Source organism: Rousettus aegyptiacus, unplaced genomic scaffold (genome assembly GCF_014176215.1).
Source record: "Rousettus aegyptiacus isolate mRouAeg1 unplaced genomic scaffold, mRouAeg1.p scaffold_m13_p_5, whole genome shotgun sequence".
In the NCBI taxonomy this organism is placed as follows: domain Eukaryota; kingdom Metazoa; phylum Chordata; class Mammalia; order Chiroptera; family Pteropodidae; genus Rousettus; species Rousettus aegyptiacus.
In genome coordinates this window covers 17,084,259-17,100,016 of record NW_023416308.1, presented here as the reverse complement: position 1 = coordinate 17,100,016, position 15,758 = coordinate 17,084,259, and the positions used below count along the sequence as shown (strand labels likewise).

Below are 15,758 nucleotides of genomic sequence, written 5' to 3'. Positions count from 1 at the left end.
TGTTCTATCCCTGGTAGAATTGTACAGGCAGGATTCAGGACTTTTGGTGTAAATTCTACTTATCTGGAGGTAGAAACACTAGTGTCCTGAATCCCTAGTTATACGGGGAGGTTCCTTCTACCATGAGGGGAAGCCCTCTCTGTGAACAGTTTTTCAGGGAGCACAATACTCTCTAGTTGGTAAATCAGCCAGTCGGAACTGGGAAGCTGGCCCTGCCTTAGATACCTGCCAAAGTTTCCAATGAAGAAAAGACACAATTGTTTATAGTAAACATTTAATTGTTTTCATCAGCAACTCCAGAACACATTTTCCTGAAAGGAAGGCAGACTCTAGCTACCCAGAAGTTCATGAAGTGTGGAAGTCACTGAGGAGGCCCCCTAAATCACTGACCTTACTTCACACACCCAGTGGCCCAGTTGAATGAGAGTTGAGCTGGTAAAGAGGGAAAAAAGGGATGCAGGGTGAGAGTATAGGCCCTGGCCCATCTTTTGACTGCAGGAAGGAAAACAGAGGGCAGGAGAGCCCCTGCATGGAAGAGCTGGAACTACATATTCAAGTTTTCAAACTTATATACAGAGAAACAAATGAGCCTCTCTCCAGTTAAAAGCTGTCTTGTATTAGGAATCTCTCCCCAAGTGGTCTTCTGTCGCCTCTGTTCTATCTTCCCCATTCTGTATTCCAAGTTCTGTAGTTCAAACCCAATTTCTAAATTCTAAGTTCTACCTTCTAGATTCCTGGTTCTGAGTTCCTGTTCCTGTTCTATTGTTTCTTGTCCCCCAGATCCTTCCCAGCTCCCTTTTCCTGGACTTTCTGGGTGGACAATGTGGACCTTCTAAAGACTTTGCTAACTTGAGGGTTTCCCCCTTTACTTGTTGTGGCAGTTATAGGTTCTTCCTCAGCAAGAGGGACTTAGTTCTGGTTATCTGGGAAGTGGGTGGCCCAGTGAAGACCAGGGAATTCCTAAGAGCCTGGCCTGGTGTGACCCTTTCCACCCCACCTCTACTCACTGGACATACCACTTTTTGTCCAAATAAAGCTAAAACTGAGAGTTTTCATGGCGATAATTGTGGACTGGTGGCCTTGAGATGAATAATCTGAGGGGGAAATGTAAGAAGACATAAAAGGTTGCTGTTTTGCATTCAGAGAAATTAAAAACCGATTCCAGCACAGGGGAGGAATAGGTGGAGAAGGTAGGAAGGGTCTGCGTAGAGCTGTGAGTCCTCTGAACTCCGTCATCCTTCAGCTCCCCCTTGTCTGAGCTGAGCACTAGCCCCTAGAATCCTCCCAGATCTGAGAGAAAACCAAGACAGCAGGACTGAGAGCTCCCCTGTCCGTGGCTGCCCTAAAGGAAAAGGGGAAGGAGATGGAGTCAGCAGCAGCATCACTGGAGAGGCGAGATCTTCAAAGGGATCATGATTCGAGACTCCATGTGTCGCACCAAAGGGACTGTGAAGAGAGAGGCAGAGGTCATGGAGAGGGCTGAAATTGGATTTTGAAGGGGAAGTGGCCTGGGATGCTGAAACAGGAAAAGCCCCACTGCCCCCTGGAATGGCCCATGGAAGTCTTTCTAACTCTGAAAGAAGAGGGGACTTAGGTGGTGATAAAATGCAACATTTAAAAATGTTTTCATAATTACACATTTATTTTCTTGTGCATGTGAAAAAAATTAACCAGAATAGTAAAAAGTAATCTCACAGATACTACTGCTCAGGACAAAGTTAGGTAAAGAACAAAGTAGGGGGATTTAAAGAAAATAATTGTAGCAATAATATATTGGTAGGACAAAAGTTGTGAGGAGGTCAAGTAGCCAAGGTTTGAAAAACACAGATTTAGTCCAATAGCTTCATTTTATAAATAGGAGACCACAGCCTAAAGCAAATTAACCCAAGGTCACCCTTGAGGTCACTTTCCTCCTGCTCAGAGCTATTCAAACTTTACTATGTATATAAATTACCTACACTTCTTGTTAAAGCACAGATTTGAATTCAGTGGAGGTTGAGATTTAGCATTTCTAAAAGTTCCAAGGATGCTGATAGTACTCTTTTGGGACCACACTTTGAATGCATCTCTCTAGGAGATGCATTCTTTCCCACAGTAGTTGATAAGTGTGGAAGCCTAAGCTCCCCAAGGGCAGGGCCAGGCTCCTGTTCATTCTGGGCCTTATGGCCACTGGCCCAGCACAGTGCCAGGCACACAGTAAGGGCTCAATCAACATCTGCTGACTCCAGGTGGTTCTCAGGGGGCCTAGCAAAGTGGCAAAAACCTTGAGCAAAAAAACTTTCTCAAAAAAATTTGCTGTATGATTCTTTTTTCCCAGAGTGTGGGCTAAGCACTTTTCATAAATTAGCTCCTAGAATCCTCCCTCCAACCCACAGAGGTAGGCACTATCACCACTGCCATCCTACAGATGAGGAAATAGCCTCAGTGAGGTGGAGAACCATGCCTAAGGTCACAGTGCATGCTCAGCTACTCCACTTCTCTGAGGCAGGGTCCTCTTGTTCTTTTTGTTGTATCATCCCCTAGAGCACTCACTTAGGATTCCCTAGATCATGTAGAGTGTGCCACCAGAATAGAAACCCACTAACTCATTTAATTAAAAGTGAGTTATCCATCACTGGAGGTAACCAAGTGAGGCTAGCTCTCCTTGCAGATAAGATTCCATCCTCAGATAGGACTCCTAGCAAATGAGCTCCAAGGGCTTCACTGAGCTCCCAAAGAAGGTGCTCACCTGTGTAGTAGACATTTTCATCCCAGCCCCTCTTCCTCCAGGCAGCGTTTCTAGTCTCCTCCCGAGACTGCAGGTCTTTATAGGCTGTGGGAAAGGTACTGCCTCATTCCTTGGGCACAGGGGATCTGACCCTGTACCCAGCAAAGGGCCCACCCACCCCAAACCCTGCCCTGCTGTTTCTTCTTCCCTGACGCCTCAGACTGTTAGCAAACACTGTCTACTTTGACAATCTCATCTAATCAGTACATTTGTTGACAACTCCCAAATTTACATTTCCAGCTTAGAACTCTCCCTCAGGCTCCAGACTCATATCTGGTGCCCACTTAACATCTCCACTTGGATATGTCAGCGTCTCAAACGTAACACTTTTGAGGGCCAAAATTACACCCTTCCAACCTACTCCTGGGGTCTCAGTAAGCAATGCACAGCTGCTCAAGCGGGAGTCTGGGAGTTCTGGAGTCCTCTTCTTGCCCCACATATACAGTTCATCCACAAAGTCCCATTGGTTCCACCTCCAGACTAATCTGTGGCCTTTACAGCTTCTTCGCTGCCACCACCTTAGGCCAGGCCACCATCTCTACTGCCTGAACTAGTGTAACCATCTCCTGATGCCCCAGTTCCTCTCTCGCTTCCCTGCAAAGTGCTCCCGGCAAAGCATATGGCACCCAGAGGAAGCAGAACACACATCAGATCATGTTATGCTGCTTAAAATGCTGCAGCAGCCTCCTGTTGCATTTAAAATATATCCCAACCCATCCCCATGGTTGGCAAGGCCCAGCCTGACCTCCTCACACCCTTCCCCACTCTCCACACCAGCCTCCTTTGCCTTCCTCAAAACCCTGAAAGCCTTTCCCCAGTGCAGAGCCCCTGCCCATGTTCCCTCTACTTGGAACACCCTTCCCTAGTCATTCATTCACAGCTGTTTCTTTCTCATTCTTTAGCTCGGCTTACATTTTTACCTTTTCAGAGAGACCTTCTTTTTCTATTCTAGCCAATGTAGGTTCCCATGCTTTTATTAATCATTTCTATTATTGGTAATAATCTGAAATTATATTTTTTGTTAGTTTACGTCTGAGGTGCTGTCTCCCTCTACTAGAACATTAAGCTCCACAAGGGCACTAATCACATTGTCTATGCAGAGTGACAGCAGAAAAAGGGAACTAGCAGAAAGTTCCTGGAGGGTCCACAGCCTACCCCAGAGATGGTGCACAACGTAGAGCTCCCCTATCTGTGAGAAGAAGCCGCCCACTGCCTCCTGGTTCTCCTGCCGGTACTTGATGGCCCGGGCCCTGGGGATGGCAGAAGAGTGTGGGGCAGAGGCCAAGACCGGGACAAAGGGCCCCCTGACATGTCCCCGGGCTGACTTTTTGACCAATTCTTAAGGGAGAGGCCTGAGGTAGGTCTCCTGGCTCTCAGAGATGGTCAGGGAACAGGGTGACAGAGGTGCAGCTGCTGTCTGGGTATTTGTCCAGGGGAGGTCTCGAAATTCTCCATATCTTCATCTCTTGATTAGATCCTTCTCCTGGATCCGTGACAGGCAGACGTTGCTGAGTTCCTTGCCTTTTGGTACTGGGAAAGGTGCCCCCGCCCCCAGGAGCCTTGGTAGTGCAGGTGGGCAGGTTTTCCCCAACCATCCCACCCTGAGCCCCTGGCACTGCCACTCACCAGTTGTTCCCCCACTCAATCATGGTTCCTGGCTGAAAGAGAACCGAGAAAGGATGGAAATGAGCCCCCCTTGGATTTCCAGCATCACAGCTGGATGGAGATGAGAAAGTGTCGTGTCTCCCCAGCTCCTGGAGCTGCCTGGCCTCATTCAGAGGCCCTGACTTGCACCTGGGTGTGCACATGTGCACAGGTGCATACACACCTCTGTTTTGGGCCCAGAGGGAGAGGCCAGAAGCTCCCTCCTTCTCCTCCCGCCACCCAGTCTAGGTCCTGGGGCACCTGTAAAGCAGCTCTGCAGCAGGGAAGGCAGGAGCCGGTAGGAGAGAGGTACCTTGAGCTTGTATGTTCTCAGCTCATAGATGTTGGGGCCTGCTCTGGGCTGTGGCTCGTTCCAGAAGCTGAACTCGAGAAGCATCTGGTTTCTCCTGGACAGCAGCATCTGGCTCCGCTCCTTTCGGAACTCCAGGTACTCCTGCAGGAATGGCAGTCTGGGCATGGCAGCCAAGAGAAGACCCCCAGTCCTGGCAGTGTGCCCCATGGGGTGGCAGAGGCAGCCTCAGCACAGGGCTGGGCTGGAACCAATATCCAGAAGATTTGCTGAATGGACACTGACATACCTTGTTGTTTTTGAGCTTGTTCATACAGTCCATGAGGGCTGGATAGCCACCTGAGAATCGCCACAGGTGCACTGTTGAGGGGTGAGAGGTACAGGTCAGGAAGCTGCTAGGACCCCCTGACCTGCTTATGCCAAGATTGCCTAAGTGTGCATGTAAAGGGGTAGTCTCCAGTTGGTTCTCTGTATCATCAGGACTCTTTGAGTTCCCTTTGCCTTGGTGGGTGGCAGTGTTGGGCAGGGGATGACCCCAGACACAAGCCCAGAAGACCTAGGTTTGAGCTCCAGAACTGCCAGGTAGCCTCTGACCCCTCTAGGCTTCGATGTCTTCACCTTGAAAATGACAATAATGCTCCCATCTATTTCCTTAAATAGCAATGGAAGAATCAGATATGAACTTGTACCCAAGGAACAGTGGCAGACAAAAAGTCAGGCCTGTGAGGAATATGTTAGACAAAAGTAAGGGGTAGGTCTGATGGGCTGAGATGGAATATTCCAAGACAGTGAATTTAAAAAAGAAATCAAAGAACAGAACAACATGTACGGTATGGTACCATATATGTTTAGGGATAGACAGACATCTCCACAGATGCTGGTCTAAGCACCATCTGTAGTGGAGACCTGAGAGAAGGAGAAAGAAGATGCCCCTGGGGCACAGAAGTGACGCCTGAGACCACAGGCAGGAAGAGGGCTTACTCTTCACTGAAAACTCTTGTACTGTTTGAATTTGTTATCATAGCCTCTGTACTGAGTTAAATAGCATTCTCCTCTCACCACCAAATTCATGCCTACCCAGAAAGTCAGAATGTGACCTTATTTGAAAATAGCATCTTTGTAGATGTAATCAAACTAAGATGAGGTCATACTGGGTGGGCCCTAAAATCAATGACTGGTGTCATAGGAGAAGGAAATTTGGACACAGGCACAGAGAGGACACCATGTGAAGACAGAAACGCACAGAAGAATGATATGTGCCTCAGGAGGCAGAGATTGGAGTGACATATCTATAAGCCAAGGAATGCCAAGGATTTCCAGCAGCCACCAGAAGCCAGAAAAGGCAAGAAAAGTTTCTCCCCTAGAGCCTTTGGAGGGAGTGTGGCCCTGCCCACACCTTGATTTCAGACTTCTGGGCTCCAGAACTTGACAGAATAGATTCTTGTTGTTTTAAGCCATCCAACAGTTGGTACTTTGTCATGGCAGCCCTAGGAAACTAATACACCTTACAATAATAAAGAAACCTAGTTATTGTAGAAGAAAGTCTTGCTATCCTTGGGAGGAGAGCTGGGACAAGGGAGGAAAGTTTTGCTTTTCTCTTATCTGCCTTTCAATGTGTCAGTGACTGTTACTGAAAGAGTAAATAATTAAGACACTCTATCTGCATATCACAGATAGTTTAAAAGACACATACAATCATCAGGGCTGTCAAAAGGTGAGACAGATTAGCTTATGAAGTAGTGAGCTCCCCAATGTTGGGAGTGTTCAACGGAAGCTCCCTGTTGTGTGCAGAGTCTAAATCAGCACAAAAAGTACTTTTTACTACAATGGACATGTTCTATAACTGTGCTGTCCAACATGGTAGCCGTGAGCCACATGTCTATGAGTAGGCACTTGAAACGTGGGTAGTATGACTAAGGAACTGAATTTTTCATTTTGTTAATTTCTAATTTAAATAACTACATGTGGTTAGTGGCTACTTTCCTGGACAGTGCAGATCTAAATGCCAAGGCACCTACATGGGGAGACAGACAAGTACACTACAGGGTGCATGATCAGGGTTGTGAAGAGGCAAGTCCTGGAGGCTGGGGAGTTAGGGGAGGTACTTGATCCAGCTCAGGAAGAGGGGATCAGGGGGGGCCTCCAGGAGGAGGTGATGTCTATACCAAAATAAAAAATGAGTAGAGGAGTGAATCAGGTAGAGTAAGCAAGAGAGAAAGACTGCTTCAGACCGAAGAAACAGCATGAACGATGATGTGGAACTAGAGGGTAAAACTACAGATCTGAAGAATTGAAAAAAGTCTCGAGTAGGACAGCACAGTAAGCAAGGAGAATGTGGTGAGATAAAGCCAGAAGCTGGGCGGGGAAGGATCACAGAGCCTCATGGGCCATCTCAAGGGCAACATCTCAAGAGGGGAGCCAACGCAGGTGTTTGAACAGGGGAGTGAACCGATAAGGAATGCATTTAGAAAGACCCCACTCACTGCTGCTGTAGAAAGGGAATGGACGGCAACCAGGTATGAAAGGTGTTGGAGGTCGGGGCTGGGTGGCAAGGGTGCTGGAGGGGAGGGCACCTCACCTGCCTGGTCCTGCTCCCCGTACCATGTGTTCCAGTTGCCCACAAGCGAGCAGGGGTAGTCCTCATCCAGGTGCAGCTTGGGCAGCACAGCCTCCCTGTGGGAGGGGCACAGAGAGAGGAGAGGGCTCACACCAGCCACTAGGGTCCCTGAGTTAAGGGTTCCAACTCAGGCATAAAGGCTGGGTGTCAGTCTCCCCATCTCGAAGATGCAGAGGCTGAACAAGATGTCCTTAGGACTTCTGGAGGAAATCTACATCCCTGGATTTCTATGAGAACTGGGCTGGGATATAGTCCCCACCCAAGCAGCTGCTGGAACAGGTGGATGGAGGTAGTTGCTCACGTCAGGCTGTTGTAGGCATCCAGACACTCGGGCTTCACATTGTGAACTGCAATAGAGGACAAAGAGTGGGAGGTGAAGCAGAAGCTGTGTGTCTGTGGGGAGCTGGGGTGGGGAGAGCTCCATAGGACCAGGGCTCCCAGGATAGCTCAGGGTATCCCAGCCCCTCTCATCTCCCAACTGGACCTTTGCAGGCCTCCCGAGGCCCCAGGAGGGCGAGCTGGCTCAGCAGCTACTCACACTGGATCTTGTAGAGGTTGCTAGTCTCCTTCTTAGACAGCAGGGTGGAATGGGCATCCTTCCTGGGATCCACCTTGTGCACAAAAAGGGAGCGGAACCAGCTGCCTTCATTGTCCTTGGAATAGAAGCTGTAGGACAAAAGCATTCAGAGGGACATACAGAGGTTGAGGAGCCTCAGACTTTCCATCTGTTTTCACCGGCCCTGCTCCCACAAGCTGGTGACCCACATTTCTGGGAATGGGGCCGCAGAATCCCATGGCAGCTCCAGAACGTAACATGTTATTGGAGCCAGCTGAGCAGACCTGGTCCCTTCTACAGAGATCCTGGCTGCCCGGTTTACCTCTTAAAGCTTTGCAGAACCTCAGGAGGCTAAGAGGCAGTGGCACCTCTTATGTCTCTCCAGCCTCCCTGCCTCCACTTCACCCCCTTCCAAGGGGTTCTCCACTTGGGCGACACAACTGCCGCCCCTTGCCAAGAAGCAAACCCAAACCCACCTTGCCAGATGTCCAAAGCCCTTGATAGCCCAACATATAGTCAGCCTCCCCCGCTTCTGTGTGTCCCCCACATGTGTAACCCACCCTCCAGGTGACGTTCCTCCCTGAACGCACTAGGCTGTTTTACTCTGTGCTTGCTTCGCAAGTTCTGTCCCCTCTGATGAGAATGCTGCACTCACATCCTCTCCAGTGCTCACACTACACTTACCCAGTGCCCCTTCCCAGACCCCACAAATGGAGAGCCAAAGACAAATAAGCTTTGTTCCTAAGGAAGTCACAGTCCACTGGAAGAAATGAGCCTTGGAACACAATTACAACCGAAGGTGTCTCTGGGAGCGCCCAGGCAAATGAGCCTGTACTCAGCCTCTGGCAATCTGAGCAGGCTCTCCAGAGGTGATCTGATCAGTCTCCAAATCTCCAGGGTTGATTTGGCAAATAGAGGGGATAAAAGGCATTGCAAGGCAAAGTTCATTCACTTGTGCACCCAACACTTAATTGACAAATATATGTCCTGTGCACCTCTAGGGTTCTGCTCCCCATGGGAATGAATGAATAAATAAATGAATGAGGTGCCTCATTCAGAGCAGAGGGACCTGATGCCAGGTCCTGCCAGACCGTAACTGTACTCCCCACATAAGGTCCCAGCAGCTCATGGCAAAGCCTGAAAAGTAGGTTTCCCACTGAATGATTTCTAGCCAGGCAATCTGGTAGTGGAGCCCATCAGCCCTCGCCTTTTTTGAGACTTTTCTGTGGCTAGAATGTCTTGCAAATTCAAAATGTTGAATATTTTTTTCCCCAAAATATGGAGCAGACACTGGGACCGATGAGGTAAAATAAATAAATAAATAAATAAATAAATAAATAAATAAATAAATAAATAAAAAGGCATCTTAAAGTAGTGATACATTTGTATGAGCGTAGAGAAAGATGAGTAAGAATTTGTCCCAAACCATTAATACTGCTTACCTGAGAAAGGTGGGGAGGATGGGGGTGATTAAATTTTTCTTTTTTCATTATAACTTTATATAAAGTCAAAAAGAAAAATGTTTTAGGTGTTTCTGAGTGCACAGGCCTTCTATCATAATACATGTATTTGTTTCATTAACGAACACCAAAAAGATAATTATTATCAGATAAGTGGTGTGGTCTATGAATATTCTGGACAAAAATAAGGGATCTTTGCTACAGATAACACTTGCTGAGGCCGTCCTCTATGCCAGGGATCTGTGATTGATTTTTTTGTAGCATGATCCTACTAAAAAGGATCTACATAATGATGTTACAGGGTTACTATTGGTGTCCCCATTTTTGAGATGAGAAAATAGAATATAAGGGAGTTTAAGGAACTTGGCCCAAGGTCACATAGCAAGTCAGGGGCAGAGCTCAGGTAAGAGCTAACCCACAGCTCTTTTCTCTAAAGTCAGTCCCCACATTGAGTCAGGTACCAACCTGGGGAGCACCAGGCAGATAGTGTGAAGAACCAAGTGTTTTCAACAAAACCACTAGCTGATGGACCTGACCTTCGGTTTGAATTACAATGGATGCCTCCCTTGGAAAGGGTGGTAGCAGGGAGGAGAGCACTTCCTGTGATTTGTCAACCAAGACCTTTGCTCCAGAACTGGACTTCAAGTAATTCATTAACATCTGACCAAGATAAACAACCAAGTGGCCAGCCCTGGAGTGAAAGCCTGAGGGCTGCAGTGCTGGGAGTAGAAAGGAGGTCCAGGAGCTCTGATGGGCTCCCATGTCTTCCCAACACTCTCTAGTCTTTCCTGCCTATGAGCTTCAGTTTCCTCATGCATCAAACAAGCAGGGTGGAGCAGCCTATCTCTAAAAATCTTTTCTACAGGTAAAACCCAAGAAAGAACCTGTCCAAGATCCCAGGGCAGAGTCTGAATTGGAAGCCAGAATCATTAGGCTCACATATTCTGGAGTTCAAATATTTTCTCAGTGAAATCAAAGCATTCTCTTACATGTGAACTCCCCAAGCCCTCTCACCCTGCTCTCTATTTCCCCATAGCTCCTTCTAACACATTGTATCTTTTTTTTTTTTGGTTATTCCATTATGCCTTGTTTATTGTCTCCCCACTAGAAGCAGCCTCATGGCAACAGGGATGTTGTCTGTCCTGTGTATCCCTGTCTCCCCACTGCCTGGAACAGTGCTGGGCACATGGCGCGTGCTCAGTCCACATTTCAGAAATGAAAGGAGTTGGGGTAAGGGGAGGGCTCAGATAGAGCTGCAGGAAAATGGTAAAAGCTGGAAGAAAGGAAATAAAAAGGTGGACCTTCATTCAGAGCATGGACATGGGGCTTAGAGGCCCTTCCTATCCCCACCACTGCCAGGAGAATTAGTGCCGACGAGCACAGTTTCTGGACAAACTCGGCTTCTAATCCCAGCTCAGGTTCATCTCTCTCTGAACCTCATATTCCTCATCTGTAAAATAGAGGTAAGGGGATGGGCCTTTAGACAAAGGGCCTGACGTGATAGTGGCAGCTAGTATCAATGTTCCCACATGACTTCCTAACTGATCTCCCTGCTCCCACTCTTTCATCATTTTTCCTAATTTGCCCACCAATCTTTGGAAAGCACCATTTTTGTGACGCTATTCTTCTGCTCAAAAGTCTTCTATGGCTCCCCACTGCCTACAAAACAAAGGCTAGATGTCTCCACTTGGGATTCGAGCTCTCATCTACTTTGCCAGGCTTTTCAGAATTAATTCCCTTTCAAATTTGATAACTACAGATCCAGAATTCCCCATCCCAGCGGTTCTCAGACCCACAGCACTATGGTCACCTGAGAAATTCTCAGGCCCTATCCCAGAACACTATAATAGAAACTCTGGGGGTGGACCTAACAATCTGGGTTTTAACCAGCCCATCAGGGGATTCTGATGCATGTTCGAATTTGAGAATCATTGCTCTAGAGCATTCGCATTTTTTTTAAATGTAATCTCAGTAAATCAACCCAGAAATTCCAAAGATTGTTATCTAAACTCTTAAGAATGCCTCCTAGGCATAGAAAAAGACAGTATAAATTTGTCCAATCTGTGGGAAGGATCTGCCCCAGCTGGTCCAGTTTAGCCCCTCCCACAAAATCACCCCTCATACATAGTTCCCCCTTAGCCCTTTCATCATTATCATATGAATATGTCTTACCTTCCCAACACCAGAAGCCACTAGCCAATATCCTTCCATCCCCCCAGGATACATAGCACAGTGCTTTGGGAACAAGAGTTGCTCAATATTTGTCCCAGATGAGAACTTTTCAGTAGATGACACATTTGCACTCTCATTAGGGATCAAGAGTCTGATGCCTCCCCACATGAAAATGTTCCAAAATTTTCTAGCTTTATTTGCTTAAGAGCTCTATGCACCTTCTGAAACACCCTTCTTTTTTGAGTTGGCTGGCTTTAGAAAGGGCCACATTTCTGCTTATTGCTACAGACGTGTATCTTTAGAGGACACACTAGAAGAACTGGAACTAAAGTTCTGTTAATGAGATTATTGGTACAACAGTAAAAATGCTGTTTATTGAGCACTTACTATGTGCTAAGAGCTAATCCTCCCAATGTGTTTTTGAGAAAAATGAGGCTCAGAGATGTCCCATGCCTTATTCAAGGATCGTTAAGCAGTGGTGAAGAGGATCCAATCCAGGTCCACCTAATGTCACAGCCCACAAACCTCAGAGGCCAGAAGGGCTGCTGCTGACCCCTCTAGTGACTCCAAAGAGATATGGCGCTGACCGAGGGTCAGTGGAGTGGGGGTGGAGGTGGGGGTGGGGGCGGGTAGATGTCCCTAGTATCCAAAGTGGAACCAGGGCATAAGTAACAGCAAATCAATCCTTGAAGTACTTGATATTCATCCACTTGGTAAGTGCCTTCACAGCAGTCCTGCAAAACACACTTAGCAGGGATCACCATCCCCACTTTACAGAGAAGAAAACTGAGGCTCACAGAGGTTCAGTGCCTAATCCAAGGTCACTGACCAAGCAAAGAGTAGCAAGAAGCCTCTATGTCCCATGCCCCTATTGTGGCCTCTGGATGGTTTCTACTACCAATTGATTCTGTAACCTTGGGAAAGTGAGGCCCCTTCCCCAGTCTTGATTTCTTTATTTGGAAAACAAGGAACTTATGATGATCTTCCCAGTGCCCTTTCAGCCCAGATATTATGAGAGGCTCACACAGAAACTGCTTGAGTAAGGGGCAACATCCGTTGCGTGCTCACCAGGGGCTAGCAACCTCATGCACATGGCCTTTTTAATTCTCAACAATTCTATATATACTATTTTATTAATCCCATTTTATAGATGCGGAATCAGACTTCGAGAGGCCAACCAACTCACCCAAGGTCACCCCAGCGAGAAAGGCTGAGTTAGATTCGCTGGTGCCAGGCAAACTCCAGGCTCTTTCCATGATATCAGCTTTCTCCCCAAATATTGGGCACGTGCTCGCTCCTCTTGCCCAAGTGCCCCAAAGCCCCACTGCACAGCACTCTAACATCTCAAGGCAAGGTCTAAAATTCTACAGCTTCACACTTGCAACAGCTAGGCAGAGCAGCCCTGCTTCCTTTCCACATGTGGAGGGACAGGTGTCCTCATTTCTTGGCAAACGTTCTTGAGCATTTGTCCTGAGCCCTGTGCCTAAGGTTGGGGAAACAGAAAAATGAGGTGACAGTCTAGCCAGGGAGACAGGCAAGCAAGTACAGGGTGGTAAGCGTAGAGATGGGAGAAGTACAGGGCGCTGGAAACGGAGGAGGAAGGGGCCACCCAGGGCCAATCAGGGAGGCCAAGCCCCGCCTGCACCCAGATCAGGGCTCAAACAAAAACCCAGGGTGATTGCATGGCCCAGCCAGCCTCCCTCTCCAAGGAAGCCACCAGCTGTGGTGCAAAGAGCAGAGTGTCAGAAGACCAGGGTCTAGAGCCAGTGCTGCCACAGTACTCAAGGGTAGTGACCTTGGGCAATTCCCATCCATTCTCAGGACTCTTTTGGCCCACCTGTACTGCTCGAGGTTGGTAGTAAAGGGTCTATGCAGCCATGGCTCTTGGGAATCCTCCATTGTTCTTTCTATGTCTTCCCCCCAGAACTTCCCGAAGGGTAACCTGCCTCTCCTAAAAGCCTCAGTGGGTGCTATCTCACAATCACCACCACCGCAAAGGCCTAGGGAATGGGCCACTCCTCCTGCCCTCTGCCCGCTCCCACTATCAGGGCCCAGGACCTGCACTTCCAATTCACCCCATCTTTCATTCTCTGCTCTGAGCCAGGTATCCACTAGGACAAGACCCTGTGCATACCTTTCCTATCTCCCACATTCTTGCCTAGAGCTCTTCCCCAGGTCTAGATCTTGTCCCCCGCGTAGATTCCAAGCCAGAGTCTCTGCCTATCCCTCAGGCCCAGACCCTGTCCCCCTCCCCTGCACGCCCCGCGCAGCCCGCCCCAACCTGGCCCGATTCTCACCGCCCGACAGCCGCAGCCGCAACATTCCCGGCCCGGAGCTCGGGGCCCCGCAGCAGCCGCCGCGTCGCTGCAGAGATGCTGCACAGTCGTGCAGCCATATTGGAGCGGAGACGGTTGGAGGAAGGCCTCCCCCCTGAACTCGGAGGAGGAGAGGAGGAGGGGCGTAAGTGAGCCACGCCCCCATCTTGTCCTCTTTGTTCTGCACTTCACCGAGTGGGTGTGGCCGTGGTGCATGCCTATAGACCCTGGGTAGAAGTCGGGGTTCTCTGCTACTGACTTGCTTTGTGACCTGAGCAAGGCCTTTTCCTACTTTGGGCCTCAGTGTCCACCGAGGTAAAATAGGAGTGTTGAGCTATGACACCCAACTCGGCATTCAAGGAGAAGGGACAGGGGGTCAGTAAGCCCCTTGAAATTGTGCATTTTTCCAAGGAGTAGGTCCACAGCATTTATCACATTATTAAAGAAACAATCCCCCTAGCAACTTAAGACAGGAGAACGAGAGATGCTTTCCATCATCTCCCTTTCTCTTTCTATCCCCCTTTACCATCTCTGTCTGGGCTTCCTGGGACCTCACACCCTCCTCCCGCCCTGCTCAGATCTTTTGTCTGTCTTCCACACTAATTCCTTCTCAGCCCACAATCCCCCACCCCTGATCACAGATGTCAGCAGGATTGTAAGCATCACGGGGGGCCCTAGGAGCTATTCACATGGAGGCACACCCCCCAAAACAATGTCTACTTGCTGACTGTCTCCCTCCTGGTATGTTTGGGGTGGAGGAGTGAGGGCAGGCATTAATTTTGTGATTCCTTCAACAAATATTGAGTCAGCCTGGCTAGCGCATGTGCTAGGCTGTGAAACACCAAAGATGGGCAGCATAAGCCCCCAGCCCTTTTGGGATACATGTCTCAAAAGGGAGACCAAAATCAAATCAGCACTGACTTTGAGCCCCTCCAGAGCAGACATCTTAGGCCTTTCTCCCCTCACCTCTCCTTCCTGATACATAAAATATTTACCGAATAAGTGAAAAATATACACAAAGATATCTTTGCCAGAGGCTATGAAGAAGTATGGGGAGTTATGAGGACTTATAATGGGGAGGAAGAGAAAAAGAGAGGTCCTATATAGACTTTGAGAGTCAGCGATGACTTCTATAAGAAAATGAGACTCAAACTATGATTTTTCCCCATGTCTTCTAAAGTCGATACAATAAATGTGTATTCTATGTGTGACTTATTTAAAAAGGAAACTATATCACCATGATAGATGGAAAACCTAAATCAATTGTCAAAACAGGCAGAATCAAAATAAATGCAATGAAAAAACAGTGTGGCACTGTGGCAGCATGAGGCAGAAGTGAGCTGTGTTAACAAAGAAGAGGCACAGAGACGAGTTAGAGACACAGCTGGGTCCGGTGGCTCCTTGGGATTTACAGAGGGACCGAAAAGGGAGTGAGGTCTTCATTCTGGAAGTCAGTGTGATCATAGGATTCCCAGTCACAGCCACTCAGGAAAAGCCCAGGTGGGTAGATGGAGGTGCAGCAAATAAGATGCCTCTGGCGTCGTTCAGTGGAGCTGCCTGTCCCTTAGGATCTGAGTGTGGCAGGTGTGGAGAGGTGGAAGTGACTACCTTCACTGGGCCTCACAGTAGGCCTGACTTTGGACCTAAGCTTTCAAGGATAAGCTAGGAGAGTTGCCAAGAGAAGGGAGCAGGGCAAGGAGAACTTTAGGCCAAGAAAGCAATGTATGCACAGTATGTAAAAGGATCGCCAAGAAGAAATAGTTTCAAATTGGTGCAGCTGAGTATAACTAAAGGGTGGAAATTATGTGGAGGTAGCTTCTTACTTAGTACAAGGGATACTATTCTAACAATGGCGTGGGCAGCCTTGTTGACCTGCCACTGGTTATGCCAACAGAGGCTGCATAGTAGCAACTCATT

At 48.2% G+C, this 15,758-nt stretch overlaps 1 protein-coding gene across 1 annotated transcript; it reads right to left on the bottom strand.

Moving 5' to 3' along the window:
- Positions 1-259: 259 nt before the first annotated feature.
- On the bottom strand, positions 260-13,965 carry NIPSNAP1 (nipsnap homolog 1). The gene is made up of 10 exons (XM_016164340.2): positions 13,824-13,965; positions 7,877-8,004; positions 7,640-7,685; positions 7,300-7,394; positions 5,011-5,081; positions 4,725-4,865; positions 4,394-4,425; positions 3,923-4,017; positions 2,729-2,812; positions 260-1,446 (listed from the first exon to the last, which is right to left on the bottom strand). The coding sequence occupies exons 1-10, from the start codon at positions 13,919-13,921 to the stop codon at positions 1,382-1,384; spliced, it is 855 nt and encodes a 284-aa protein (XP_016019826.2). The 5' UTR covers positions 13,922-13,965; the 3' UTR covers positions 260-1,381.
- Between the last annotated feature and the right edge of the window lie 1,793 nt (positions 13,966-15,758).